Genomic DNA, 27,134 nt, shown 5'->3' with positions numbered 1-27,134 from the left:
TCAGCATGTCAAATCTGCTTGTTGCATTATGCATGATTTGGAATTTTCAGCGGTAAGTTCTCTGTGGTCTGATATGATGAAGATGGAATTGTCCTTTAGTCGTATTATATGCAAACTTTTCTGATTTGGGACCCCAAATTAGAACTTTATATTTGCAGTCATGATTATATGCAGAATTTTATTCTGGTTATATAGCTATGGGCCCACTTCTCACATGTCTGTGGAATCAAAACTCACTCGTGTTAAGAGCAGTGGAACTTTTTTAATGAACATTTTCGAGATGGGAGTGCCACGCATTGTGTATTTTGAAGTGCTAAATTCAAATATGCGTGTGTTCTTTGCTCTTTCTTTGCCATTATAGTTTTTAAGGTCTTTCTTTCAGTGTGAACTAAACAAGCTAGTGAAAATGATTATTGTTCTCGCTCTCTGACTTGTTAAACATGCCCCGGTGTGTCATGTTTACGTTTACCTTGTGCAGTCAAATATCAAAGATGCGATCAGAGTTCACCTGAATTTTATGCTAATGTGAATTTTCAAGAAGTTCTGGTAAGAATGAATTAACCATATAATGTGCAAACACAGTTTGACCCCAAATAAACTTTGAACATGTTTAAATGTTTATTTACACGTTAGAACAAGATGTTTATTTCTGGCCACGGGGAGTACATTTGTAAGAATAATTAGTAATTGGTTACAATGAATTGGTTACAACGCCTCCTTGTTGATTGTGTCAGTTTGTATAAATACTTTGCTAAATCACTTGCGCATAACTGGAAAACTCTCTCCAGCCTATCATAAATGCTACTGTAGGCTATGCAATAAGTTTTCCTTGCTTAAATAAGAATTTTGAGGTACCAAGCTCAGTGTACGCATATGCAATACGTTGGGCACTACAGCACTAAGTGGAACACAGGCTCTTTTGGGATGACTGGAACCCTCATTCAGTTCAGAATGAGTGATATGAATTTCTGTGCTCCTGTGAGATCTGCTATACATAGGGGAATGCAGCTTTGGTAGGCAGTTGTGAAGCTGATGTTTGAAACACAAATCTTTGACCATCGTGGCAGAGACCCGCACACATAAAGAAAGCATTCACTGTGGTTTGCAGTGAGTGTTGTGAATGTAGGTGAAGAAACGAGCACAAAGTTTTATGCATTCCTGAAGGGTGCCCTTGACAACATTGCAGGAAGAATAGTCCGCAAAGCCATCAATGACTCCTCAAACCTAATGGAATCACCTTATATAATGTGTGGCCTTTGCGTTGGTTGTGGGGCAATCATTCGTTATGGATTACTCAAGTTTCAGGTGATACGAGTATTTTAAGGGGTCTCAAGGAATTTTGTATCAAGTTTTGTAAAGAGGGAGCGGCTGCACCAGCGCACTTTCAAGTAGTTAGGGGGAATACCAAGAGATGGCGTAAGTGTTTCACAAGGGACCTTAGCCGCTAGATGGAACACGAGGTGGCAGGACTCGCACTTGGACTGGCGCAGTGTGTGCTGTGCGGTGATGGAAAGAGCCATGGAGCTATACGTTGAGCACGGTAATGAGTGAATGTCTGTAACCGAAGTGTGGCCTCCTTGTTGATTGTGTCAGTTTGTATAAATACTTTGCTAAATCACTTGCGCATATCTTTCTTTCTTTTTTCTTTTCTCTAGGAGGGCCACAATCCATCACAGCACATAATGTTTTCCCTGTTTTGTGGGTTTCTTGTCACCTCCTGCTACCTGCTCAGCAGGAGTGCCAGTGATCCCACCATTCTCTGGTGAGTCTTCACCGGTCACCACATTTGCAGCGTGGTGAAGTGCTGCTTTTGCCAACATGTATTCTCGGACACGTGACTCTTTATGTGACCTTTGAGCGTGTGGATTTCGATCTCTGAAGCGGTTGTGTTCACTCTTTCTTGCCTTCAACTTCTGCTGATCGACAGGCGTTCAGTATCTTCAGGGCAATTTGAACCACTCTGTTTGTACGAATCGCAATTGCAATGGAATATGAAGCCGAAACCGCACTTGCGACGTTTGCAGCAGCCTATCGTTCGATGTAGCATCGTTGGCATCACAAAATGGCAGCAGAGCATGTTTTTGTAAAGTTTGCTGTGGGTTCACTCCGGGCTCGACTACGATCTGGAATGTTATTCCCGCTGAGTAATGTTCATGTTTGTAATGTGTTCATGTTCAGTAGTGCTCATAATGTTCAATAATGTTAATGTGAGGTTTCACATGGCTCGGCACCATATGCTTCGGCGTACTATATGGCCGCCAGTGTTCCTGGCGTAGTGCCAAGCTTGCTATCTGTTTGTTTACAGTGTCAGGAACAATCTCAGCTATACACTTCGACAAGGACAATTCAGAATTACGTAAAATCTTGTGAAGTTACAATAGCATCCCTAAAAGTGATCGCTCGAGAATACCGCTCCTGTGCGCTTGGTATCTGTGGCCAGTGACGTACAACTGGCATCGACATGCCGCTTTCATTATGAAAGCTCACCAAAAAAAAATAGAAAAAATGTTTCCCTTTTGTGAAGGTAAATTCTGCATGTTTCGTTTGTTTTTATCATGAACGTGGAGGGCATGCTACATTCTTAATTTTAAAAATCTGGTGCAATTTACATTCAAGTGCACTTTTTTTTTTTAAAGTTCAGCTTCGTTGCAATACAGCCGCGTTATGCGGCAAAGCACACAATTGCCACTAACATGCTATTGCGTCAAGTTTTCTTGGAAAAAAAAAGGCGTACTTTAGAATCAGGTAAATACCATGATCAGACATTGGGGAGCTACCATTATTGCCAGAATATCTTCCTAGGGTGCGCCAAAAATTGGTGCTTTCAATAGGAAATAACGTGTGTAATATATTCACTGTCCCCTGAGCTCTGGCCAGACAGATGCTGTCAGTAAAGGGGTCGCTATTGAGGTCGCCATTTAGGGGCAAGGCGTATGCACACTAACTGGTCAAGTTCGAATTAACCGGTGAAGGCCAGTTTTAAGATCAAAATAACGAAAGTTTAGGCCCATAGAAATCTATGGGTGCTGGCCGGGATCTTCAGTTGGGATTGAATTGACTGGAGTCGTATTAACCGAAGTGTACCGCAACTACTACAGCTGCAGCGCCGCGTTGGTTGCATAACAACAAAAAAAGAGAGAAAACATTTGAGTCAATGCAGTTTCTTCTTGTACTTGAAATTAATGTGCATGTTATTTTTTAGTAAATTCAGAAAAATATGCGCACGTTAGAATCGGGTGAATTTGGTAGAAGTAATGTGGATGTTGACAGATAATCAGCGAATGATAGGACCTCACAATACTGTCGCATTACAGCTGCTAAAGCTATACCTCTATCTGTATAGTATGTTTATGTAATAATAAAAATTGATTGATTGATTGATTGATTGATTGACTGATTGATTGATTGATTGAAAGTGAAGTGCGAGGACCTGCGAGCTTTTTCTTACCATTGTGCAAGCACTCAGTGGGTTATGTGCTTTGTTGTCATATTGCTGATGAACAGGAACCTTATCAAACGCCACCTGTGGTCTGAAAGCTTGCCAACTGCCAATGCCACTGACAGCGCTCCCGAATATGTGGATCCACTGCCAGCAAAACTAGAAAAAACATTTGTGAGTATTTTTTTCTTGTCGAACGACAGTCATAGAGGTGTGTTACTTTATTTTGTGTGTGTACTGCCAGTTTCGTTTGGCTGGGTAATACTCTTATGTGTACTCACGATGCTGTTATTTTTTATTAGCAATGCTTGCTTTTTCATGGTCATATTAGCAGACAAATTGGAAAGGTTGTGAGCAACATGAAAAATGGCATGCAAATAATTTTTTTTATTGCTCGTGAGAATCAAACTACATTAAAAACTATGTTGAGGCACAATATAGGAAATAGAGGTCATCAGGAATGCAGCAAATTTATTGGTGACATTCCCAAGGCACCCCGAAAGGTAGTGAGGTAATATTTCTTGAAATGGGTAGAAATGGGCCACCTGTCAAATAGAATCTGACAGGTGGCAAATTATGACAAACCTGACAGTGAACTGGCACAGTCATCACCTGCTTTCTACCATTGCTGCTGGCTTCGTGTGAAGCGGTGATCCAGTCACGCGGCGCGCGGTCCTTTCGTCTGACACGCAGATGTTAAGAGACTCCCAAGCATTTGCGGAACCGTATTTTCTTGCCCGCAATTCGTAAGCATTAAATGTCGTTCACAGTTTCCTGATATTCGAAATTTGATTCTATATCTGACTTTATTTCTTGATTCGATTTGATATTCAATTCGAAGCCTACTATATATTCGGTATCCACACACCTGTAGTGAGTGAGTGAGTGAAGAAACTTTGTTGTGAACGCCTGCAGAACGGTTAGCCTTCCCCTGTTAGGGAGGCGTTACCGTGACGCGGCCATAACCTCTTCGCGGCATGTGGCGCCTCTACTTCGGCCGCGGCCGCACTATTCCCTTTGGTCGACCGCGCCTGCCCCTCTTTTGGGGTGGCAGCCTCCCTCCGGTTTCGCTCAGTCGTTGCCTTTCGAGGGCCGCCGAGATCTGCTGGACGGCCTGAGTTTGGACATCTTGGTCATAGCACCTCGTTGCGGCCTCGAGCCGCGGCGGGATCGTTGTTATCTAGTAAACACCTCTAGTAAAAATTCTTCGGGCCAACTTTTTATGTGCCTCTTGCGTTCTTTATTATACCTTTTCCTGTGTTTGGGGATGCAAAATGTTGCAGAAAGCTGCACATTGTTACATTGTTCTGCACGTTTGTGGTTTACATTGACCGTTACATTTTGAAATCAGTCAGCTAGGTGACGGTTGAAGTCATGCATTTCTCTTTAAGGACTAACTTTTGCTGATATGTGATGGAACACATTGCATCAGGTAGTTTATTTATGAGCAGTGCTGTAAAGGCGTGGCTGATGGCCTCCAAAATTAGTTATTGTAGACTCGCCAGCTTCCTAAGGACACAATTTGTTGTCATTTCCACTCCCTCCGCATTGCCTCAATTGCTTTGGTGACATGTACTGTGCGGTTGTGACATTTTAAGCCCAAGTGAAAATTTGGATTCATTGGACTTTAATGGACTTTAATTTGGACTTTAATGTAGCATTATTTCATCAACACTTCAAAAGAACTCTTTTCAAATGCCTTCAGTAACATTTCATAGGTGCAATCATATAATAAGACATTAATATGTCTTTTGTACCAAGAATGATGCCTGAATGGACTAATCTGACCTCCATATGGGCACAGTTACTGTCACCCAGAGAAATATTTTGCGAGCCTGTGGGCAGTGCCAGTTTTCCATGGTGCATACTTTAGCAGGTTGTATAGCTACACTGAAGTCAATATTTTTATTTATTGTGTAACTTATGTGGTCTGTTTTGCTTTAACCCTTTCGCTGTCGGACCTTTCTGGCCGTGACGCACCCCCAGCGTCGGCTTGGTTTCAGGGAACGAGCATAACAGGGAATGAGCATAGCAATTTATTTTTGATTATGATTAGTATACAAATAGTGTAGTCAATGCTATATGCACATTTCAGTGTTCTGCAGCTGCTGTTAGTAAACATCATCATCATCATCAACCTGACTATAAAATCCGTTCAACATCCGAATCTGACAATGCGGAACCCTCTTCCTCGCATGCGACTCTGTCCGAGTCCGAATCCGAGCTCGGCTCGTATTCTAAATCGGAATTGAGCCACCGCACCAATGAGCAGACGAAGGTCCCGCGCGCTCAGTCATTCGAAAGTAACCGCGCGCTGGGAGGATGCGCTTTCAGTCGCCCGCACAACGGAGAGAAATGGAATGTTGCGTGATCAAGAAGACAGAGGGAGATGGAAAAAGGCTAAACAAAGTTCGAAGGGCTTTACGTTTACTGCTGCAAGCCGGAAGCGAGGGTTCGGCGAGACAGCGAAAGCAGCAATCGAGTCACCCTTTTCGGAGAGGCAACGGCACGTGCGCCTGAACTTGACGCGGCATAGCAGACACACCAACAGAAGAAAAATAAAAACCTTCAAACCAGCGGAGATGGCAGAACAACCCTTGAACCCATAACCACACGCGCGCGACGCAAGGATCCAGCGAACGCCGAGCCACCGCGCCACTCAGCAAAGAGAAAGTGGGGAGTGGCAGTCGCACCGTACTCTTCAATACATGGGTTAACACAGGTCGGGGAGAATATACGAACTCGTAGAAAGAGTCAACAGATGGCATGGCCAATTCAGGAGCGCCAGCTTTGCGCTCAGGCGCGAAATTTTGAACGCACGATAGAGAACGTACCGGTACGTCAGTGACACCATGGGGGGGAAGCGCGATGACGTACCGGTACGTCCGTGACAGCGAAAGGGTTAATCAGAATTTAGCTTCTAATTAACTCCTAAGTGCTTTTTTTTGGCTGGATATTACACATTGTTTAATAATGTGCATGTAGGTATGTTTTACTTGATCCTGTGACACCTCAGAGCACATGTATCCTCAAAAGAGGGCCTTTAGGGGTATTCTGAAATACGTAAGGTTTAGTGAAAAAGTGAATTATTTTTAGTGTACCTACATCTGCACTGTAGTCTGCATGAGTTCGAGATAGTCATTGCTAAATGGCGCTGTTCTTTTTTTTTTCATTTTTGCAGAGGGCCAGACTTAGGACGGATGCGATACACTGTGTCTTTGTAGCAATCTTTGTATTTGCAGTGCACGTCAGCACAATGTTCTCAGCTCTTCAGGTAAGCCTTCTCTAGTGCCACTGGTTGGTGCAGTACTCTCTGCTTCTCTGTGTAAGGGGACAACCATTTGTGTGTGCAATGTTATTCTGATATGTTATTTTTGACATGTCACGTGTGATGATGTATGGCGCTAAGTTACAATATTTCTATTCCTCTACCTGCATAGTTGTAAGGAATTCATTATTTGTTCATTCTGCTGTGCTAGGTACGCCGTGTGGTATGTCTTTACTGCATGGTAAAGAACAGCAACAACGATACAAGACACAAAAAGAGGAACGGACCAGACGAGTGTGGTTCTTTTCATTGCTCTTCCTGTATCTTGTGTCATTTGGGCTATCTGAGCTGTTCAGTACACGCACTGGTGTGTCAGCAGTGTCAGAGGCAATGCTCGGAGCTCCGTAGGTGCTGCTGGTTCTGTGTGGTGACGCTGGCTTTATTGCGCGTGGTACAAGCATGATAGAAAGCATCAAGAAGCGGAGAGCTCTGATGGCATACGTGAAGAAATCATGCTGGTGTTAAATACTTTCCGGCGTAATTTCACTCGACTATGCCAAACTGTTTTGCGATTTTCATGCTGTTCGCCATGAGAGTGTGCTTTGACTAGTTGACGGCTGTCCTGTTGACATGCTCGCCCGTCTTCTTCTTGGGCTGCTTGTTGGGACGAACGAGGGGTAAGTAACCTACTGCTGTGTTGTAATGTTGCAGCCGTACCTGGAAATGCTGCTTCACCTGACGGCGGTCGTGTGGGGCCTCTTGCTGCACTATGTGTTGCCCCAGCTGCGCAAGCAGCTGCCCTGGCTCTGTTGCGCGCACCCCATCCTCAAGTCGAACGAGCATCAGCAGTTCGAAGTGCGCGGTCAGTGAAGCTCTTCTCTAAGACTGTGTACCACTAGTGTTTCTTGAAGGATGTAGCCTTTTCTTTTTCTTAAGCAGGTGCGCTTCGCTGCATTGCACATTTGCCTAATGGCTCATGTGAAGACGGAAGTGCTTACTACACATACGTACATGGCTGGGGCTTGTCTCTTGCACATGGTTTCATCACGAGAGCCACGCCCACATTTTCCATGTCGGAGGACGAACAAGCTCTTCTCGTATGCGCCGATTCACAAGAATGACTACCACGTCACTGATTTGGCAGATTGCCTCGCAGGAAAGCTAGCTTTGCAATTACAAAAATGGGCAGTTGCAGTGTGCATTCTTGTTTTGGTGAGTGGAAACGTGCACAAAACTTGTGTGTTTTGTAATGATTCTTATCATTTTCCATTCTTGTTGCCGTCCGTCATTGGCTGGCGTGATGCCAAGCCACTCGCTACGACTGGCGATAAGAAATAAACAAAAGCCCTACGTTTTGTTTCTGCTTATCAAAAAAAAGAAGAAGAAAGAAAAACAACAACATAATATGTTTCCAGTTCTCTTATTAGCAACACTTGAGCAGTGTGGCCAATGGTACCATTCACGCATGCTTTTGAACACCACCACTGTCATAGACGAGCACACTCAAATGCGCAGCAGAAACCCGGCATTCATTGTTGGATGGTGCCCGCTTTAGGAGGGGCATTTATAACTACTAAAGGTCTAACCTAGAACTGTATCATGAGAAGCCAACAAACAAAGACATTTAGAGTATCGCATGCATAATGCGAAGATTTGGGATTGTTGCCCACCTGCGGCAAGTTGTTTCTTCATCCACTTTCATTGCCATTAATTTATCATTTCTTTAATTCAATTAATAAGTACAAGTAATTTCCCCAATGCTTTCTTTGGGATCTTTATTTGTTGGCTTCTCATGATATGATTAATAAAAATCGGGCCCCTCGGTGAACCCTCTTTCTGCTCGTTCTAAGCTAAAACTGGGTGACTTTCAATTGCGTTTGTCCTTTTGCATGGGATGGTTCTCGCATATTATGTAGCTTTTCATCGCGAGTAAACTTTATGGATGTTAGTCAGTGAGCAAGTCTGTCGTCTGTTGTTGTCGTGTCCTTGAGCACCGTTTCTTTCCTCACGTAACTATCTCTAGGTAGGCCATCTCCTTGTCCAGGAGGCTAAGGGATGGTGATGCACACAGTGTTGAAATGGGCCAGAATGTTAAGATGATTTAACGTGCAGTGCTTTAGTCGTCAGGACGTATAGTTTTTCACCTATCACCGCCTCTTCCTCACTGACACTTCCAATCCATTGTGATGGATGAGTGGCTGTTGTTTTGAGATCATAGGGGATTTAATCGTCGATTGCAGTGGCTGCATTCTTGCAGTACAGAATGGGAAAAACTCACCTTTGCTGCGCCTTGGATGCACATTAAAGAAATTCCATGCAGCCAGAGTTAATCCAGAGTCTTCCACCCTGGCATCTCCCAAAACTCTTGCGTCGCCTTATGCCTTTATACTCAAACAATCAGTCATTGAACCAGTCAAACCAGTTAGACAGTCAATCAATCGATTAGTCAAGCAACCAGTCAATCAATCAATGCTCTTTGCTTTCCACGTTCTTATCGCAGAACCAGCCCGAGTGATGTGGTTCGAGAAGCTGCAGGTGTGGATGTGGTTCATCGAGAAGAACATCATCTACCCGCTGCTCTTCCTCAGTGCCGTGAGCACAAGCACGCCTGACATCATCAACCGCTTCGGAGTCGCGTGAGTGGACTTGGTCGCTTCAGGCCGTAAGGGCCTGGAGGCTTACGAAAAGGGTTCTACTTAAATGGAGGAAGACGCAACGAGCTATGGAAAGAAGAATGATGGGTGTAACGCTAAGCGATAAGAAAAGAGCGGATTGGGTGAGGGAACATACAAGAGTTAATGACATCTTAGTTGAAATCAAGAAGAAGAAATGGGCATGGGCAGGACATGTAATGAGGAGGGAAGATAACCGATGGTCATTAAGGGTTACGGACTGGATTCCAAGGGAAGGGAAGCGTAGCAGGGGGCAGCAGAAAGTTAGGTGGGTGGATGAGATTAAGAAGTTTGCAGGGACAACATAGCCACAATTAGTACATGACCGGGGTAGTTGGAGGAGTATGGGAGAGGCCTTTGCCCTGCAGTGGGCATAACCAGGCTGCTGCTGCTGCTGCTGCTGCTGCTGCTGCTGATGATGATGATGAAGGGCCGCACCTCGTCAAAATTGTCAAAAGTGTGGCCGTTACACGAGTGTATGCAGTAAACAGCTCCGCGGCCATGGCTTCATTAGAAGCCATGGTGGGGGGCTGTTAACCTGTCAGTAAATTGTTTCTCTTGCTTAAAGATTGCTTGGTTAGCAGTTTCTTGACTCCTGAAATTGCATTCCAGATGTATACCTGCGAACTCCAGAATGTTTTTGTAAAGTTTACTAATTCGTATTGATTTGCGCTCATTTTAGACTCATTTTGGGGCTTCACGAATATTGCATCAAGTTTTAAAAAAATAATTTATGTTTGGGAAACAAGTTCCGCTTGTCAGTCTCTGAACCTTCCTTTGGACTCAATTGTCTGCTATGTTGCCACTCATTGCCAGTATTTTTTCTAGTGCTTAGAGGTCTAGGGCCTCCATTTAGACGTAAAAATTGAGATGTTAAAAACTTTGTGTCAGTATTCCTTTATAGGAGTCAAGGTAATGCAAGATCAATAGGGCAAAATGGCTCAGAAACACCTGCGCAAGTGTTGCACAAAAGGTGTCGTTACTCTGTCGTGCACCTTGTTCGTACTTGCACTCAGTCACACCGTAACAGTGCCAGCCAGTCGGTCGATCGATCAAGCTTAGGCTTTGTCATACTCCCTCCCCTCCTACGCTTTCCTTTTTCTTCATGCCATCAGCGGTGGCTGCCTAGTGTTGGTGGTGTGCGCCCTCAAGTGCCTGCGTAGTGCCTTCAACGACCCGTCGCAGCATTTCCTTGTGCTGCTCTTCACGGTGCTGTTCTTCACCTACGACTACCGGGGACCCATGGAGCCATTCCTCATCAACTACTTCTGCTGCCTGTTTGTCTTCTCCAAGGTGCGGTGTGCGAGTTCCGCCGACTCCGTAAATGTGTTTCCCGTAATTCTTGCCAACTGCTATCATATAGAGATTCGACTGTACAACTTCCATTAGCTCAGTGGGAATTGTCAGGTGAGAACAGGGAGGGAGGGGAGATATGTGGACACCACAGGCAATGATAAGCTAAAATGAAGCATTAACAATAACAGAAGTTACACTACATTTAAACAAGAAGCGCAGTTAGGCCAATTTTCTTGGGTTTTCCTGCAGAACTCACTGGAGCTACCTCTGCACATTGCTCTACCACCACTTTTTTACAGGATTGTCGTGCCTGCTATGCGTAACCCTCTAACACAAAGCAAGCAGAAGTGCCTGCTTTTTGTCAGAGCATGACCTTCGAGATTGATGGCCCAGCTCTGTAACACTTATCTGGTGCTTGCAAGAGATATTTTTTGTAAAAACAAAAAAAAAACAAAAAAAAAGAAAGACTTGTTTGGCCCCATAAGTCCTTATTTTATCCCTAGTTTAAGTTGCCTTTAGGCACAAGATAGGCATTATTATGTTTCTAGGGCTGTAATTTAACAACTTGTATTGATTCAACCTTTGCCTTTACTGTACCTTAATAAGTGTACATCCATCTAGCCCAAAAATTATTGTTTCATTTGTGTTGTGGCAACTATTGACACCAGGGCTTGGCAGATATAGATCCACACATGTGTGAGCTGATTGAAGCATGTCTAGCCTAGGACAAATTTTTGCTGAGCCTGGGCATTGCTAAATAACAGGATTTTGTTCTGGTCAAGAACCAGAGCCAGAAACTGACTGTATGCATATTTTTGTCTTTGCAGGTGTACGAGTTGTTGCTCAAGATTAGCTTCATCATCACCTACATCGCCCCCTGGCAGATCACTTGGGGATCAGCATTCCATGCCTTTGCACAGCCCTTCAGCGTCCCACGTATCCTTCGAAGATTGCTTGTCCGTGTTTTCGGCTGCAGCAGTTTAGTTGTACTTCCAAGAATGGTAGACCGACCATTCTTAAATGACTTGAAGATCGAGTTACTCTTACAGCAATGGGGATTCAGGTGATAAAGGCATTAATAGCCTTTTATTGATGTTTATTTTAACTTTAAACATTATTTGTACAGGTTCTTGCCCCTCTATTACAAGCTGGCATAGGTTACATACAAAGTGTGCATTTGGAAGAATTATGGGATCAGACAGCAAAGTGACTTTAAGATGAAGCTGTTAAGCTGAAATTGATGTTATATAAATGTCAGAAACTCAAACCAAAATAAAATTAGGCCAGAACTCAGCACCACTACTGTATCTATCATAGTATGTGATGGCAAACTTGGATTGCGATGTCTTGACAGCTGCAAGCACGTGTGTTGCGGGTGGTCTTGCATGGTCTCATTTATTAAAGTAATGTTTCTAGACCTCGTATCTCCTTTGGGATTTGTGTACACTGTGCCGCGATCAATCAATCAATCAATCAATCAATCAGTCAGTTTTATTTACCAGAAACAAAAGGAACACAGTAGTAATGCTGCAATTGCATGTGTACAACACACCTGGAGTTTTCTGTCAGATACCTCTAAAGGTGGGTGAAGTCTGCCTATAATGCTACAAAGAAATGCATGATGGATGGTGGGATCGAATCTCTTCTAGCATGGCAGCCCAATGCTATAACCATTAGGCCACGATAACATGCGGGCTTCGTTCGTGCCAGAGTCGTTCTTTGAAACTCGTGGCATATGCATCGAGTGGCAGTTTCTCGCACACTTCCCTCTTGACGGAAAGCACTTTCAGACGTTGTGTTAGACTGCATCGCCTTTGGAAGCGGCATAAATTTCTAGACGGCACTGCATTTTTAGGCAGCCAATATTTTTCGTCGGACGGATACTTATAACATGTGTGAGAGCTGCCTATAGTAATGCTATCGCTTGAAAGAAACATGCCTGTGCTCTGCATATGTGCACAAATGTGCACATAGTTAATGCAGATGGTACAGTGACTGCCCCGGGAAGCCGTTGTTGCAAGGTGCCCAAACGAGGACAAATCTTTCTTCAACTGCGAAGTTTGCTTTTCAAAGACACTGAAATAGGTTCTTTTGTAGTGTCCTGCTGATGCCAGGGGGCTGGCAATTGGTTAAAAGAGAAATTTAGACATTATGCTCTTGTAATAGAGCTCTTGCTTGCACTGAACAGAGAAGCAAGCTGTGCTTTACGCATTCTGAATTAGCTCCAGCACTCAAGTTTGCGGGGTCAAAAAGCTCTTGGCAACTAAGGACACGACAGCACCATAGTGCAAGCTTACAAACAACAGCTCTTCATGGGACAGTCTCATGAAGCAACCAAGGGGAACGTGGCCGGTCTGCCTGCGCCACTGTCCTGCTGCCAAGGAGGAGGAAACAAGTTCCTTTCGCATGCGAGTGATCCATGCTGTCAGATGGCGCTAGCACCTGAACACTTGTGCCAGCTCTCATTGTAGCTCTGTACCATCAACATCAGACTCCCACCGTTGCAAGTACGGATCGTACGGGGAAGTTGAATGTCAGGAGTCACAACTGTTGTGCGGGCAAAACAAATGTCAAGGGACACGACAGAGCCGGGCGTCCTTACTAGATCTGTGAATTAACGTCCATTCGGGCATGAATGAACTGCAATGCTTTGGTTTTTTTTCCTAAGCTGCCTCGCCTCTAGATTCGGCCATGCTTTTTGTGCAAGCCATCATATCGGCGATCCTGTCGACGCCGCTTAGTCCGGTCCTGGGTAGCGCCATCTTCTTCACCTCGTATGTCAGGCCGGTCAAATTCTGGGAGCGGGACTACAAGTAAGCAAGCTTTCTCTCTCTCTTTCACTCTCACTCTCTTGTTTTTCGAACCTGGCTAGGTAAACTGCAGAATGCTTTTTCGGTGCAGCACTTGTTGATGCAGTTTGCATGCGTGGTCTCCCACTTCCTTACAGCACCAAAAGAGTGGACCATTCAAACACACGGTTGTCGTCACAGCTGGAACGAAATCCAGGTAAGGAGGTTCCCCTGTCCTCCATGATGTGTCAGAGGCATAGCATCCTCTGTCTGAGCACAACGTTGCTGGTTCAGGTTCCCGACCGTGGCAGCCACATTTTGATTGGGGGAAATGCAGTAATGCTTGAGTACTTGAACTTGCATTGTAGCTACAGAACCCCAGTTAGTCAAAATTTATCTGGAGCTTCCTACTACAGCATGCCTTAAAGCCCTTGTTCTCATACTTCAATCATCATCAGCAGCAGGAGCCAGTTTACGTCCACTGCAGGATGAAGCCCTCTCCCACCAATCTCCGATTACCCCTGTCTCCTTATGCCTGCAAATTTCCTGACTTCATCGCATCACCTAATTTTGCTGCCATCCTCAACTGTGCTTTCCTTCCCTTGGCAACCATTCTGTAATTCTAATAGACAATGCAATGCCGTATGCATTGCATGGCCTGTACAACTCTATTTTTATTGCAGTTGCAATTATATGGACACTCTAGGCACATTTTTGCTGTTGTCATCGCCGTGACATTCCGTATAAAGTTCAAGGGCGATAACACCGTTGCTGCGTGTCATATGCTGCATGTGCGAGTGAAAGCACGGGAGGGAAGCCGGCGATTACGGCTCGATCTGGCGCATGCAAAGGAGAAAGCAGTGAGCAAACGTGCCAGCTTTCAGCAGCAACTGTGCATTTCATAACCGGACACAAGGGGAACTGATGATCGCGGCTCAATCTCGTGTGTCATATATGGAGGAACGTGGGGAGGCAATGCAGGGAGGCAGCGCGGGAGGCGGTGAGGGAAGCGGCACGGGAGGCAGCATGAGAGCGAGGAGGGGTGGCTTCGACTCCGCCATCAAGTGTGTACTTTGGACAGCCGCGCGGCGTTGCGCACACCGTATCTTGAAAGGGACCTGCAGATAGCTCAGTGTGCGCTGTATTCTCACTGCTTTTGCATGGAAGTGATAGAGCTCACGAATGTCAGTTCGCTCGCTGTTGCTGCTGTGCTTGCTTATACCAGTGTCCAGCGTTTTTGCGGCGAGTGTCTGCGCTCTTTGAGTGTGATGTGTTCAGGTTTGCTTGTGCGCGCTGACATCATGCTTGTTATTTCAGTTATGAAGCAACTGTTTCCAAGTTTTTACGGCCGACAAAACTACTACCCTTACTTCGTATAGCTATGTACTAATTTGCTATAGTAATCGATGCTTCACCTTTTGGGCGAAACTGCGACTTTTTTTTTTTTTTGATGTCAACTAGAATATCAGCTACTCCCGTTTGATGTCTCACAGACAGCACTCACCTCCTATCTCTATGTTAACCTGTCATTTTTCGTTCCATCTCTCATTGCACGGTACTTAACTTCTCTAGCTTCTTTGTTAATCTTCAAGTTTCTGCCTCATATATTAATAGTGGTAGAGTCTAATGATTGTACACTTTACTTTTCAAGGATAGGGGTAAGCTGCCAGTCATGAGTTGGTAATGCTTGCCTTACGCGCGCCACGCCATTTTTATTCTTTGAATTTTCTTTTCATGATTGAAGTCTTGTGTGAGTGATAAACCTTGATAAACATTCTCTTGCACATATTCTGGAGGCTGATTGCCAATTGTAAATTCTCGTTCTCTAGCCAGGTTATTCAAGATCGCCTTAGGGCACATTCACACCGGCGACTGACAGTGGTCGCGCGACCAAGTTGGTCGCAATGCGACCAGTCGCAAATGGTCGCAAACGGTCTCCTTTCTTGAAAAGCGACCATTTTGGGCCAGTCGCTCTCTGCGCGATTTTTCAGTCGCGCGACCGTGGTCGCAAAACTGATAAACCAATCAGCGGCGCACCGGAAGTGATCTTTCGTGTGTCTACATCCGGCCTCCTCCGGCGTCGCGTTCAAATTCCGCGTAGATTCCGAAAGTTCTCGCTGAGAACGATAATCTCCGGGATTGCGACTTGCGGGTCGCGCTCAGCCGGGCTTGCCGGTGTGAACATCAGTCGCCTTCGGTCGCTTTTTGATTGCGAGTCGCAAATGGTCGCGCGACCTCCCCAAGTCGCCGGTGTGAATGTGCCCTTAGTCTTCTGTATGTTAATCTTCAAGCCTACCCTTTTACACACTGTGGTGCTAAGATCCTTGGTCACTTGTTGCAAGTCCTCTTCATTATTGCTCATCATCATCATTATAGCATCATTGCTGTATCATTGCATCATATTTCATCAGCTTAAACTGAACGCTGTGTTGCTCTTCAGCATCCCTTTAAGCTCAGTGGCCACTTGCCTTTGCCCAGGCTCGGATGACAACAATCTGAACTCTATTTTCTACGAGCACCTGACGCGGTCCCTGCAGCAGTCGCTGTACGGGGACCTGGCCCTAGGCCGCTGGGGCAACGTGACGCAGGGCGACTGCTTTGTGCTGGCTTCGGACAACCTCAACTGCCTGCTCCACATCATCGAGCTTGCCAACGGGCTCGTCACGTTCCAGCTCAGGGGACTCGAGTTCAGAGGTGGGTGGTGTTTGTCTGACCCGCCCGAACAGACCCGCCGTGGTTGCTCAGTGGCTATGGTGTTGGGCTGCTGAGCACGAGGTCGCGGGATCGAATCCTGGCCACGAGGGCCGCATTTCGATGGGGGCGAAATGCGGAAACACCCGTGTACTTAGATTTAGGTGCACGTTAAAGAACCCCAGGGGGTCGAAATTTCCGGAGTCCTCCACTACGGCGTGCCTCATAATCAGAAAGTGGTTTTGGCACGTAAAACCCCATAATTTAATTTTAATTTAACCTGCCCGAACAGCTGGGTGGCTATGGGAAACCTGCGATGGCCAGGAGGTGCCATGGCTATTTTGAGGGTCGAGCTTAAAGAAGGGACGACACTGTCTAGTAGGGGCATCATGAGAATGGAATATCTTGATCAATGACATACATGAAAGGTGCAGTTCTCATCCACCCGAATGTAGCAGAAAGCTATGTAACGCTCAGCTCAGATGTAACGCTTCAAAGATGAGAAAAAATTCATCCTGGTCTGGGATTTTTTATCATCAACTGTGAAGCGGTATTTCTGACAAACCCGTATGGGTTTCCTTTGTAGCCTCGTGCTACATTTTGGTGGATGAGAATTTTATCTTTCATGAATACTTCCTCCACCTTGTGAAGTTCTGCAGAACTGATTTGCCAAGAACGGACATGTTCCTGTACAGTGGAGCCACGTGTAACAAAGCAACCATACCAAGTGACAGAATGTGTAGCCACAAAAAGCGTAGGAAAAGCTGTTATGTTTAATGAAATTAATGGTTTCACAACATCTCACCTGGTCGGGAGGAAGCATATTGAACAAAAGAAATAGTAAAAAGCCGACCAAAACAGGGTAGGTTAATTACAATGTTTTGGCCTTCATACCGAAGCCAAAACATTGTTCAGAAGGCGAAACAACAGCCTGTATATGAAATCGGAAACTTCTTAAAAGATTTTCCTTTTTTGGTCGGCATTTTCGCCTATTCTTTTGTTCAACTTGTCATATTTAATTGTAATGTAAATGTTATGACTAATTGCAATTAGACTGAACGATTAACTTCTCGTATGCTTTCTACGGCTTCATATTCTGTCGCTTGGTGTGGTCGCGACTCCTGAGTGTAAAAAAAAAAAAGAAATTAGCCCAATGGGTCCCTTTATTCTTAAACGTAAGCCTAAACATCAGTGGCTGATTTGCTGGCATGAAACCGCAGCATCTCTTACTGTAAACAGTTTTCTACTGAAGAACGAGTTTCCCACTGGAAACAGCTCCTACGTGCAGCAGGTTGTTTGTTATGGCACTGCTGCTGGCACACAAAGTTTCAGTGCTGGTTGCCTATAGCAGCCCACTGCTGAATGTAAGGTTAGGGGTTTGATTCCTGGAGATGTTAAAACGTCATACAGAACAATGCAAAGCCACTGACTTCCATCTGTTTATTTTAATTTCCAACTGCCTTGGTTCACTTTGTTGTGCATGGCTGCATGTTTTAAAAATCTGAATGTGTAGTATTCATTAAATTTATTGTGTCTAAGGGCATTTTTGCCACTGACTGGCACTAGAGTGCACAAGACTATTGGCTAAGATTGGCACTATATTGGGTTAAAAGCTGCAGTGATAGCCAATCGCAGAAAGCACTTGTGTGAGATAAGTTCTTAAAGTACAGTAGAATCTAGGTAAGCGGAAATCGCTTAAAACGTAATTGCCACTTGGGTAAATGGAACAACAGTCTTATGATTGGTTAGTTTGGCATTAAGGCAATGCAAATAAAAGTTTGTTAAACGGAACCCTATTAAATGGAACCTTATATTTTCAAATCCGGGCAAACGGAACTACAAATATTGTCGCAAATGAAACTGACCGGCCAATCTCAGTGGCGTTGCGATGCCAATCACTTTGCCTTTCCTGCCTTTCCTTTTTGCAATTTTTTCATCGGTTCTCCACGTTCTCGCCAAGGTGGCTCTTGCTGACTTTTGTTGGTGCCATGGTTTGTGTGGTTCTACCATGGTCGTGGCTGGTGTTCGTTTGTGCTAGATGTGAGTTTGCTTTGGCGTTTCTCATGGCGGCACAAAAACGCCCGGACGACACACTCGCGTTGCAGACAAAAGTTAAGGTTTTCGAGGACTTTGAGAACGGTCACTTCACTAAAACAATTACTTTTTAATTTCATTTTTTTTTTGATGAAATGGCCATTTTATTTCTTTTCGTAATTATGTTTTGTGCTGCTAGCTCTAGTCAGTGGCTTTTGTGCAAGTAGAAACTTTGTAACAAGAAGCTTGGTAACCAGACCTGCTTCACCGATTATCTACAGTTGGCAATAAAGTGTTTGCCCCTTTCAGTAAAGCACCTTGTGCACTCTTGAGCTCAGTCTCTTGGCAAATGGGAATCCCGACAAAGGGAACTTGTTTCCCTGGTCCCTTGAAGTTCTGTTTAATGAAAATCCACGGAATGGGCCCTGGTTTGATGCATCCAAGAGAAATGTTTGAGAGGCAGTGCTTCCATATGTCATGTGTACACATGTGCTGTCTTATCTATTCGTGCTAGGACACTGACTATTCAAGAGCAATGTTGCCAATAAGCTACTGGATGTCTATGCTTCATATAGCTGTTGATGCTTCACCTTTCGGTTGAAGCTGTGATAATCTTCTTTTTGTTTTAAATGTAAAAATAAAAAGAAAACGCCTGGCCCGTAATTGCACAAGTGCACGTGGAGAGAACCATTCACGGGGCTGCTGCCATATTTTTTTTTTTTTTGTCCCAACAGGCACCTACTGCCAGCAGCGCGAGGTGGAGGCCATCTCGGAGGGCGTCGAGGAGGACGAGGGCTGCTGCTGCTGCGAGCCGGGTCGGCTGCCACATCTGCTGTCGGCCAATGCGGCCTTTGGCCAACGCTGGCTTGCCTGGCAGGTGGCGGCCGCCCGCTACGTCCTCGAGGGCTACTCCATCTCGGACAACTCTGCTGTCTCCATGCTGCAGGTGTTCGAGCTGCGCAAGGCACTCGTTACCTACTACGTCAAGGTGCAGCCAAAACTCTTTCTACCTCTCTTGCAAACGCTCAGATGTTTACTGTATTTACCTGACTCTAATGCGTCCCCAAATCTATTGCACACACCTTCTTTTATAAAGAGAAAGAAAAGTAGCATACCTCTGATTTTCGTGATCGGGAGGAGATAGAAACCAGCAGGCCTTTGCAGAAGGCAAATTCCCGCTCTCTATCAACAATATCAGCATGTAATGAATACATGCCTTTAACAAATAGTGTGTACGTATTACGAAAATATTTTTGTGTTGAATGCCACTTAATATTAACAGGATTAAGTGTGTGCAGCTTCTACAGCCTTTCATGCAATCTGCGTATGCTCAGATGCATGTCAGTGTACTTAAGAAGCCCATCTGAGCATCTATTGCTCTCTACTAGCTTGCCAAAATTCTTGCCTCCAACTTGTCTCCAACTTGTCTGTATTCTTGTCTTCTAGTCAATGTAGTGTGGACAGTTCTCTGCTCACTTGTGTGCCTTAAGCAGGAGACACACGGTACGATTCGGCGTCTGATCCGACGTGCGGCATACAACGATTCGGGGCACATGGTGTGTGCATCTGAAAGATCGAGCAGCGCGTAAGCTCCGCCAAGATCCAGCCCACCAGCTTCACTTCATAGCCACGTCGAGTAACGCAATATAAACAACTCTGCACAACACTGCTTTGCTTTACGCGAACACTGTCAATAAAATTATGCCCCTGCGAGTGACAGAACACTTCATGATGGCGCATTGTCCACTGACGACTCTGCTAACAGCCAGCGATAGGGCCAGTAGGCCTAGCTAAGCAGACGCCACGGCTGACGGCGCTTACGATTCATCCCAAGCTCGCCGAAGAGCACTTATGTTTGCCAAAACAATTAACATTGTACACTTAGGTCGCCCATAATGAAATACAATTGGTTTACTCGGAGCAGTCGTTGCGAAGGGCAGATGTGCAAGTGAAGTGAGCAGCCTCGCTCAGACGGTCGGTGTGTGCTGTCTGCCCGCGAAATGCCCTTGCGTTGCGGCTCCCAATCTCACCAGTAGCTTAGGGCTAGTGTGCTAGGCGCTGCTTTGCATAACAGGCACACGTTCGAGATAATGTTACTGAACTGGTAACTATTTCGTGTCGGAAACAAACTGCAGCAGGCAAGGAAAAAAAGAAACACTGCAAGAAACCGGCCAGCCAGTGCCGCCTCCATGGAGGGAACGTCAGAGAACGTCACATGCCAGCCGCGCTGTCATTGGCTGCGGCCAGACGGCGGTGCGTTTGTCGGACGCGTTGGATGATGAAAATCTGCCCGGTTTGTCGCATGCCAGACGTCCGATCCGGCGCTTCGGCACGGCAAAACACCTCGATTCCGGCGCGTCGGACGCCGGATCGGACACCGAATCGGACCGTGTGTCTCCCACTTTACTTCCTAATAATTTGACAGTCAGTGTTAACAGCAGTAGGCAAACAAGGTAAGCTGAATTTCCAGTTCGGCGTTTCTACATGGGGGATCAGGTCAACGGGGTTGTTTCAGTTATGACACATAACCCTCTTACTAAAATGCCGCGCCCGACTGAGGCCTGCCTTGTTCTGCCACTGTTAATCACTTCATCTCCATTCTTCTGTCAACGTGTTGTTTCCAATGTCAACAGGGGTGCTTTCCTTTGCAGGCCATAGTCTACTACACGGTTACGTCTAATCATCTGGAAGAGTGGCTTGCCTTGCCAACCGTGAGAGACGCACTGCACCCGACCTTGGACAGAAATTACACGGATGTGGACCCGGTGTTCAACATGAACATCGACGAAGACTATGATTTTCGGGCCTCGGGGATCTCGCGCAACTCCTTCTGCAACGTGTACCTCGACTGGCTGCAGTTCTGCATTGCTCGGTCTGGAAAGGTGAGACAGCATTCTTAACCCTTAGCATGCATGCTTCTGATCATCAGTTAAAACAGTTGTTACTTGCCTGGGCTAGCTACTGCTTCTACGAAGGCCCTTTACTTTTAACCAGTCTGATAAGGTGTACTCGAAAGGGCTTGCCTTGTGCACATGGATCCACGAGAATGTATGTACGGTAGACTCTCTTTAAAAGGAACCTCAAGGGATCCAGGGAAATTGGTTCCATTTATCAGGAGTTCCATTTACTGAGAAACAAAGCTGAATACAATCACATGACTACAAAACCAACCAGCCAGGAGGATGGCGTTCCATTGAAGCGATTTCCTTTTATCGAGAATACACTGTACTTGAAAAAATGCTGGATGTAGGTGTTGTGGGTTGGTTTCGCTCTATCATTGGCCATTAGTTATCACCGTCGACTACCCTGGCTGATTGGTAATAGAAACAGTTTTACTTGAGTGGGTGTTGCTTCCATTAAGACCCGTTTAGCAAGTCTAATATGAACTCGAAGGGCTTGCCTTGTGCATTTGAATGCACTTGATTGTACGTATTGTTTAGAAAAATGTGGGCTGTTAGGTGTTTTGTGATTTGCTTGCTTTGTGCAGTTAGATGCACTTTAATGTCTGTGGCGTATGGAAAAATGCAGGTGGTGAAATACCGTTCACTTTATGATTGACCATTAGTTATCATGATTGGCTGATCATTGACTGGTCAATGGCTAAATCAACTTTTACATGACTGGGATGGGTGCTGCTTCAATCGAGGCCCTTTGCTTTAATCAGTCTGATAAAATGTACTTGAAGGCTTGCCTTGTGCAACTGATTGCATTTAAATGTCAGTAGCGTTTGCAAAAATGCAAGCTGTGAGATATTTTGGGGTGAATTGCTGTATCATTGGCTCTGAAACTGTCTTGCAGCAGCATGAGTTACACTGGTTTTTCTGTGAATTCGCTCCACTGTTAGGCTTGGATTACTACCTAACGGACCGCTGCTGTCATCTGGGCACTTGCTCCTGCATGTCATTATCATATCTATATCATAACTGTGCTCAGTAGCTCGGTGATATCAAGTGTTGTAGTGGTCATACATGCTTGAAAGGTAGCATGAGTGCCTATCATCGTGATCGTGTGACAGGTTGTGGCTGTCTGTAACAACTGCCGCTGTGTTCATATTGACTTGGCCACTTGCACTTGAATGGCAGTTGTTAGCAATTCCCATGTGGGTCAGAGGATCGCAAGCAACTATTCCCACTCGAAAGACAATAGTGCCACTGGGTGATAGTGTGAACAGAAGAATTGGGTTCCCTGTTTGTTACACTTGTGTCAAAATAACAGAAGAACTGTCAAGTAACTACAATGAGTTGAACATGGTGAGCCATCTGTCGAATGAAAACGCAGTGCTCAAGTCCATTTGCCATTTGTGTGCTTGTCCTTTTACATTTCCAAGGCAGTCAGTAGTGTGTGTAGATTCGGAAATGGACTGCGCTGTTTATATTGTGTGTACAGTCTGATAGGAATGTCTGTTTTGCTATCAAATTAGTGGCATCGCAGTTTGACACAGCAGGCAAATCATGTGAGAGAGCTATAACATGATTTTGACAATTCTGTCACTGCAAAAAGGCGAAGCAATGCACGAGTGGCAATGCTAACGTCCACCATGCTGAGTAGTTGAATTTGCTCAGCCTGTTTTGCAAAATTGATGTTGATATTCTCAACTACCGTGGAAGTCATGTGGACTTGCTTAGCTACTAGTACTTGAATGAAAATCTGAACAGCCGTCATGGTGGGTCAGGAGGCGGACATCTTTTCTTGTATCAATCAACCCAAATGCTTTTCCGTTTGTAGAAATTGTAAAAATTATAGCATTGATGACCTGCCACACTGTATGGACTTGCGTTGGTCATTTTTGCATTGATTTGACATTTGTAAGCTGGAGCGTGAGAGTTGGTTAAGACACATTTTGAAGGCAGCTTTGTTTTTCTGCCCTGTTTCAGAGCCTTGAGCACGATCGAAACTCTCTGGTCGTGTCACTGTGCTTTTCGTTGAGTCTGCTGGCCCGGCGGGCACTGGGAACTGCATCGCACAACTCTTTCTCAAGGTCAGTGACCTTTTGCTTGGGGGCAGCAGCCTTGGTGGCACGACACAACCTTAACTCTTGTTTTCTCATCACTTGCATGTAGGCATTACCCCTGTTTGTGTCTTTCGTATTTGCCTGTCCTTTGCATTTCGTGTATTCTCGTGCTCTTATTGTTTGGTACTGTATGTGCACAGACAACACAGTACATATTAGTTTGATGTAGTTGACGTTCAATTTAATTGGGCCAGGCATGTCTGGTGACCGTTTTTAAATTTGATTTTAAAACAATATGTTTGTGGCATGAGTGTCAAGAAAAATGAAATCGGTCTTTGTGAGGAAGAAAAAAAAAATCGGTCTTCACGAAATAAATATGGAAGTGCCCGGACTGTCAGACATGCTTTTTGTGAATTTTGCCCAATCCCCGTTTTGGTTAGCTTCCAAAGAGGAGGTGTTGTGGCTAGGGCTATAAGAATATTGAATGATAGAGTATGGGTCAATAGCATCCGTTATAAGTAATTATTACAGACATGACTGCTATGATGTGGAGAAAAAAATTGTGGAAAATGAAACATTGCACAATGTTAGTCAAGGTTGAGATTTTTTTTCTCCGTATCTGCGAAGAGCACGGTTTACAAATTTTGTCGCCTGTTACCATGAAAGACGAAGAAATTTGAGGCAGATATCTTTGCCCTAGACAACACTAAAAAAATCACGAGAATTGCTCACGTTGAGGCCTATTGTTAAGTTATTAGGGGTATGTGAATACCGAATACTAGTAGATTTCGAATCGAACCAAGAAAAAAAGCCAAATCGAATCGAATATTGCAAAAGTTAAAGAAACTTTTATGCTTCCAAATTTTGTGCAAGAAGCACAGGGCTCCACATGGTCAGGAGGCTAATCGCATTACTTAACAACAATCTTGCTAGCTATTAGTAACTTAGGTGCCTATGAATGGAGATGTATAGTATGAATTGATAGTATGGTACAGCGTAGCATAGTATACCATAGTATAATGTAGGGTGAATGCTTCATCTAAGAACTTTTTTCTTTTCCGAGTAGATTTGGGCGAAACTTGCTGATTTGTGTATTTCCATGTGCTAATTTAAGAAATATATTCAGTTTTCTTGCAAACTTAATAACATTCATTCAAAAAATTCGGAACTTGCTTGGGAGTGAGCCAGTTACTAAACTATATATGGTGCGATAAAATTTACACATAAAGTAGATATTGAATTACCAGAATATGGAGTGATGTAAGAATGAATGCTCTACACTAATTTGAGCCAAAGTTATAATAGCATGTCAAACTTTTTAATGTATGAACCCTTAGTAACACCGAGGACAAACTGTCACTTTTTGAAAATTTCTGTCAGAATATCTGTTTACATTATATGCTTACTGCAATCTCTGTTTCTCTGCCTTTTCGAAAGAGGAAAACAATTATATTACAATAAGAGAAGTAGAACCCAAGATATCGTCTCCCCAAAATGGTGACACCGCCAGAAATGCTGCCTTGAGAAAATGACACACACGGAGTTACTGCTTGTAAATGTAGCATTTTTTTCTTTGTCCTGTTCTTCCGTGCTGTGCTTGTTTTGCCATGAATTACAAACCTGCCCAAGCCTCTGGCCTTTGCAACCACATTCTCACTACCAGGTTCACGTGACTTGTTTTTTTTTTCAGCAGCGTGGACCTTCTGCTGTACGGCCTGCACGCACTGTTCAAGGGTGACTTCCGCATCACGTGCGTCCGGGACGAGTGGGTCTTCCAGGATATGGAACTCCTCCGACGAGTCGTTGCACCCAGCGTACGCATGGCCCTCAAATTGCATCAGGTGGGTCAACGAGCAAAGCATTCGAATGTCTTTGTGGAGTCAAGTCCTTCGGTATCCCTCATTCTTTTTTTGGCACAGTACATTAGTTCGAAGATTTGCACGCAGTCTCTTTACCTTGCGAGGGTGGGTCCACGTGAAAAATTTCTGGCTCGAGCAATTTTTGTTCATTTAGGTACCTGCTTTGTAAATTCAAATGCTCTGCAGGATCACTTCCTCTCTGCCGAGTACGACGACCATGCGACGCTGTACGATGCCATCAGCAACTACGAGAAGAACCTCGTCATCTCCCACGAAGCTGACCCAGCCTGGCGCAATGCAGTGCTGTCAAGTGTTCCATCGCTTCTGGCTCTGCGGTGAGTTGGCCTTGTGTGGTCGCTGTTGCTGTTGCCTAGTTTTCGGCTTGCTTGTCGAGAAGGGGTCATTGCTGAAGCACACAGTCATTAACATCTGGGTCGAGCATTCTCTCTGCAGCTTGAGCTGTCCGAACTTGCCGTTTTCTAAGATACGGAATTCTCGAGTTGCTCGCATCGTAGGAAATGTTGGAAAACCTTCTGACGCATGTGAGTTCTGGTGGGCGACCCTTTCCTGATCGTTACCTAGTTTAAATTGTTTCTTCTCTTCATTGTGCAGTGACATCTGTTGCAAGCCAGGAGTGGCATGCAACTCGCCATACAAACAAATGCAGTGCCAATTCTGGATGCCAGTGATTATTAACTCTTTAATCAATGGCATCAATGGTTGCCCCTAGCACAAAAATTTTTGGAGCACAAGATCTGAAAAAAGATAACTTTTTTTTTTGCCAATATATTTCTGTGTGGCTTGAAACGGGGAGAGAATAGTATGTCCATGTGTTGCCAACTTATTGCTTACCTAAATTCCGTGCTGTGAGACAAAATGTCAAGTAAATTAATTTTTTTTCACAAGTTCAGTGCTTCGAAAACTTCTACAGTTGGCTGTGCTTATGTCCCCTGCATGCTAGGTGTACTAGAATAATAAGGAAGCTTGAGAAGAAGCTAGGGACCGTATACTGAGTAATGAAATATGCAGCGATAGGTGTAACCTTAAAAAACTGGAAGACAGTGGTGGTAATGACAGAGCTAGCAAAGTTAGCCAATACTCTACCTGATATTAAGAGGGAAAAACTTGGCTGGACAGGTGATGTGATGCGTAGAGCAGATAACAGGTGATTACGGTAAAGGATTAGAGGATTAGGGTAAAGGATTAGGGATGGGGTGCCAAGGGGAGGAAAATGCGTTCGATGATGGCAGAGAGGTGGGTGGTGTGATGAAATTACGACATTTGCAGGCCTAGGGTGGTGTCAGCTGATGCAAGACACAAATAATTGGAAATTGCTTGGAGAGGCATTCTCCTGCAGCGTACATACGCCTAATGGTGTTGATAATGATAGGTGTAAAAAGCAGTGTACATGGCTCCTTCAAGCTTTCGAGTGGCACTCAAACTAATTTATGCAATCGGGGTGCGATAGGCATAATTAAGGCACCTGCCACTAGGCCATCTAAGCCTGCTGCTGCGTAGCACCGTGTGCCAAAACCCCGTGCTCTGATTACGCAGGCACGTCTTTGACGACAGCTCAGATGACTACAAGATCATCATGCTGAACAAGAGGCAGCTCAGCTTTCGGGTTATCAAGGTCAACCGCGAGTGCGTTCGTGGTCTGTGGGCGGGACAGCAGCAGGAGCTGGTGTACCTGCGGAACCGCAACCCGGAGCGTGGCAGCATCCAGAACGCCCGCCAGGCACTGCGCAACATCATCAACTCATCATGTGACCAGCCCATTGGCTATCCCATCTACGTGTCGCCGCTGACCACGTCATTCCTGGAGACGTCGGCCCAGCTGTGCGGACTGATCGGGGGACCCCTCAGCATTTCGCGGTTCGGTGGTGCCCTCCTGGGGTTCTGGAACCGGTCAGTGTCATTTGAATTTATTAAGTGAGGTTTGAGAACTTGGAAAGACACTTAAAGCAAATGCTGAATCAGTCAAATAGGTCAGGGTCTATATTCCCTGAAGGGTTCTTAAGCTAAAGCTGTTGATAAGACCAGATGTGACCAGTCATGATATTGGACACATTATGGCAGAGGCAGGCCAATGATATAGACAACTTACGAATGGAAAGCTTTGTGAATTTGGCCCT

General features: G+C 45.0%; 1 protein-coding gene across 1 annotated transcript in view; it reads left to right on the top strand.

Annotated features, from left to right (window-relative positions):
* pcx (pecanex) overlaps window positions 1-27,134 on the top strand; it is a 102,426-nt gene that overhangs the window by 51,719 nt on the left and 23,573 nt on the right. The window contains exons 21-36 of the mRNA XM_050192423.2: window positions 1,656-1,762; window positions 3,505-3,613; window positions 6,621-6,713; window positions 7,419-7,569; window positions 9,208-9,343; window positions 10,495-10,672; window positions 11,503-11,611; window positions 13,359-13,488; window positions 13,623-13,681; window positions 15,943-16,158; window positions 18,924-19,177; window positions 20,841-21,071; window positions 23,064-23,167; window positions 24,831-24,981; window positions 25,186-25,334; window positions 26,554-26,907. Coding sequence (XP_050048380.1) covers window positions 1,656-1,762; window positions 3,505-3,613; window positions 6,621-6,713; window positions 7,419-7,569; window positions 9,208-9,343; window positions 10,495-10,672; window positions 11,503-11,611; window positions 13,359-13,488; window positions 13,623-13,681; window positions 15,943-16,158; window positions 18,924-19,177; window positions 20,841-21,071; window positions 23,064-23,167; window positions 24,831-24,981; window positions 25,186-25,334; window positions 26,554-26,907 — 2,531 coding nt within the window. The remainder of the gene's footprint in view (window positions 1-1,655; window positions 1,763-3,504; window positions 3,614-6,620; window positions 6,714-7,418; window positions 7,570-9,207; window positions 9,344-10,494; window positions 10,673-11,502; window positions 11,612-13,358; window positions 13,489-13,622; window positions 13,682-15,942; window positions 16,159-18,923; window positions 19,178-20,840; window positions 21,072-23,063; window positions 23,168-24,830; window positions 24,982-25,185; window positions 25,335-26,553; window positions 26,908-27,134) is intronic.

The sequence above is a fragment of the Dermacentor andersoni genome, chromosome 10 (genome assembly GCF_023375885.2).
Source record: "Dermacentor andersoni chromosome 10, qqDerAnde1_hic_scaffold, whole genome shotgun sequence".
In the NCBI taxonomy this organism is placed as follows: Eukaryota; Metazoa; Arthropoda; class Arachnida; order Ixodida; family Ixodidae; genus Dermacentor; species Dermacentor andersoni.
Note: the sequence above shows the minus strand (reverse complement) of the source record. Positions and strands in the feature narration are given on the sequence as shown.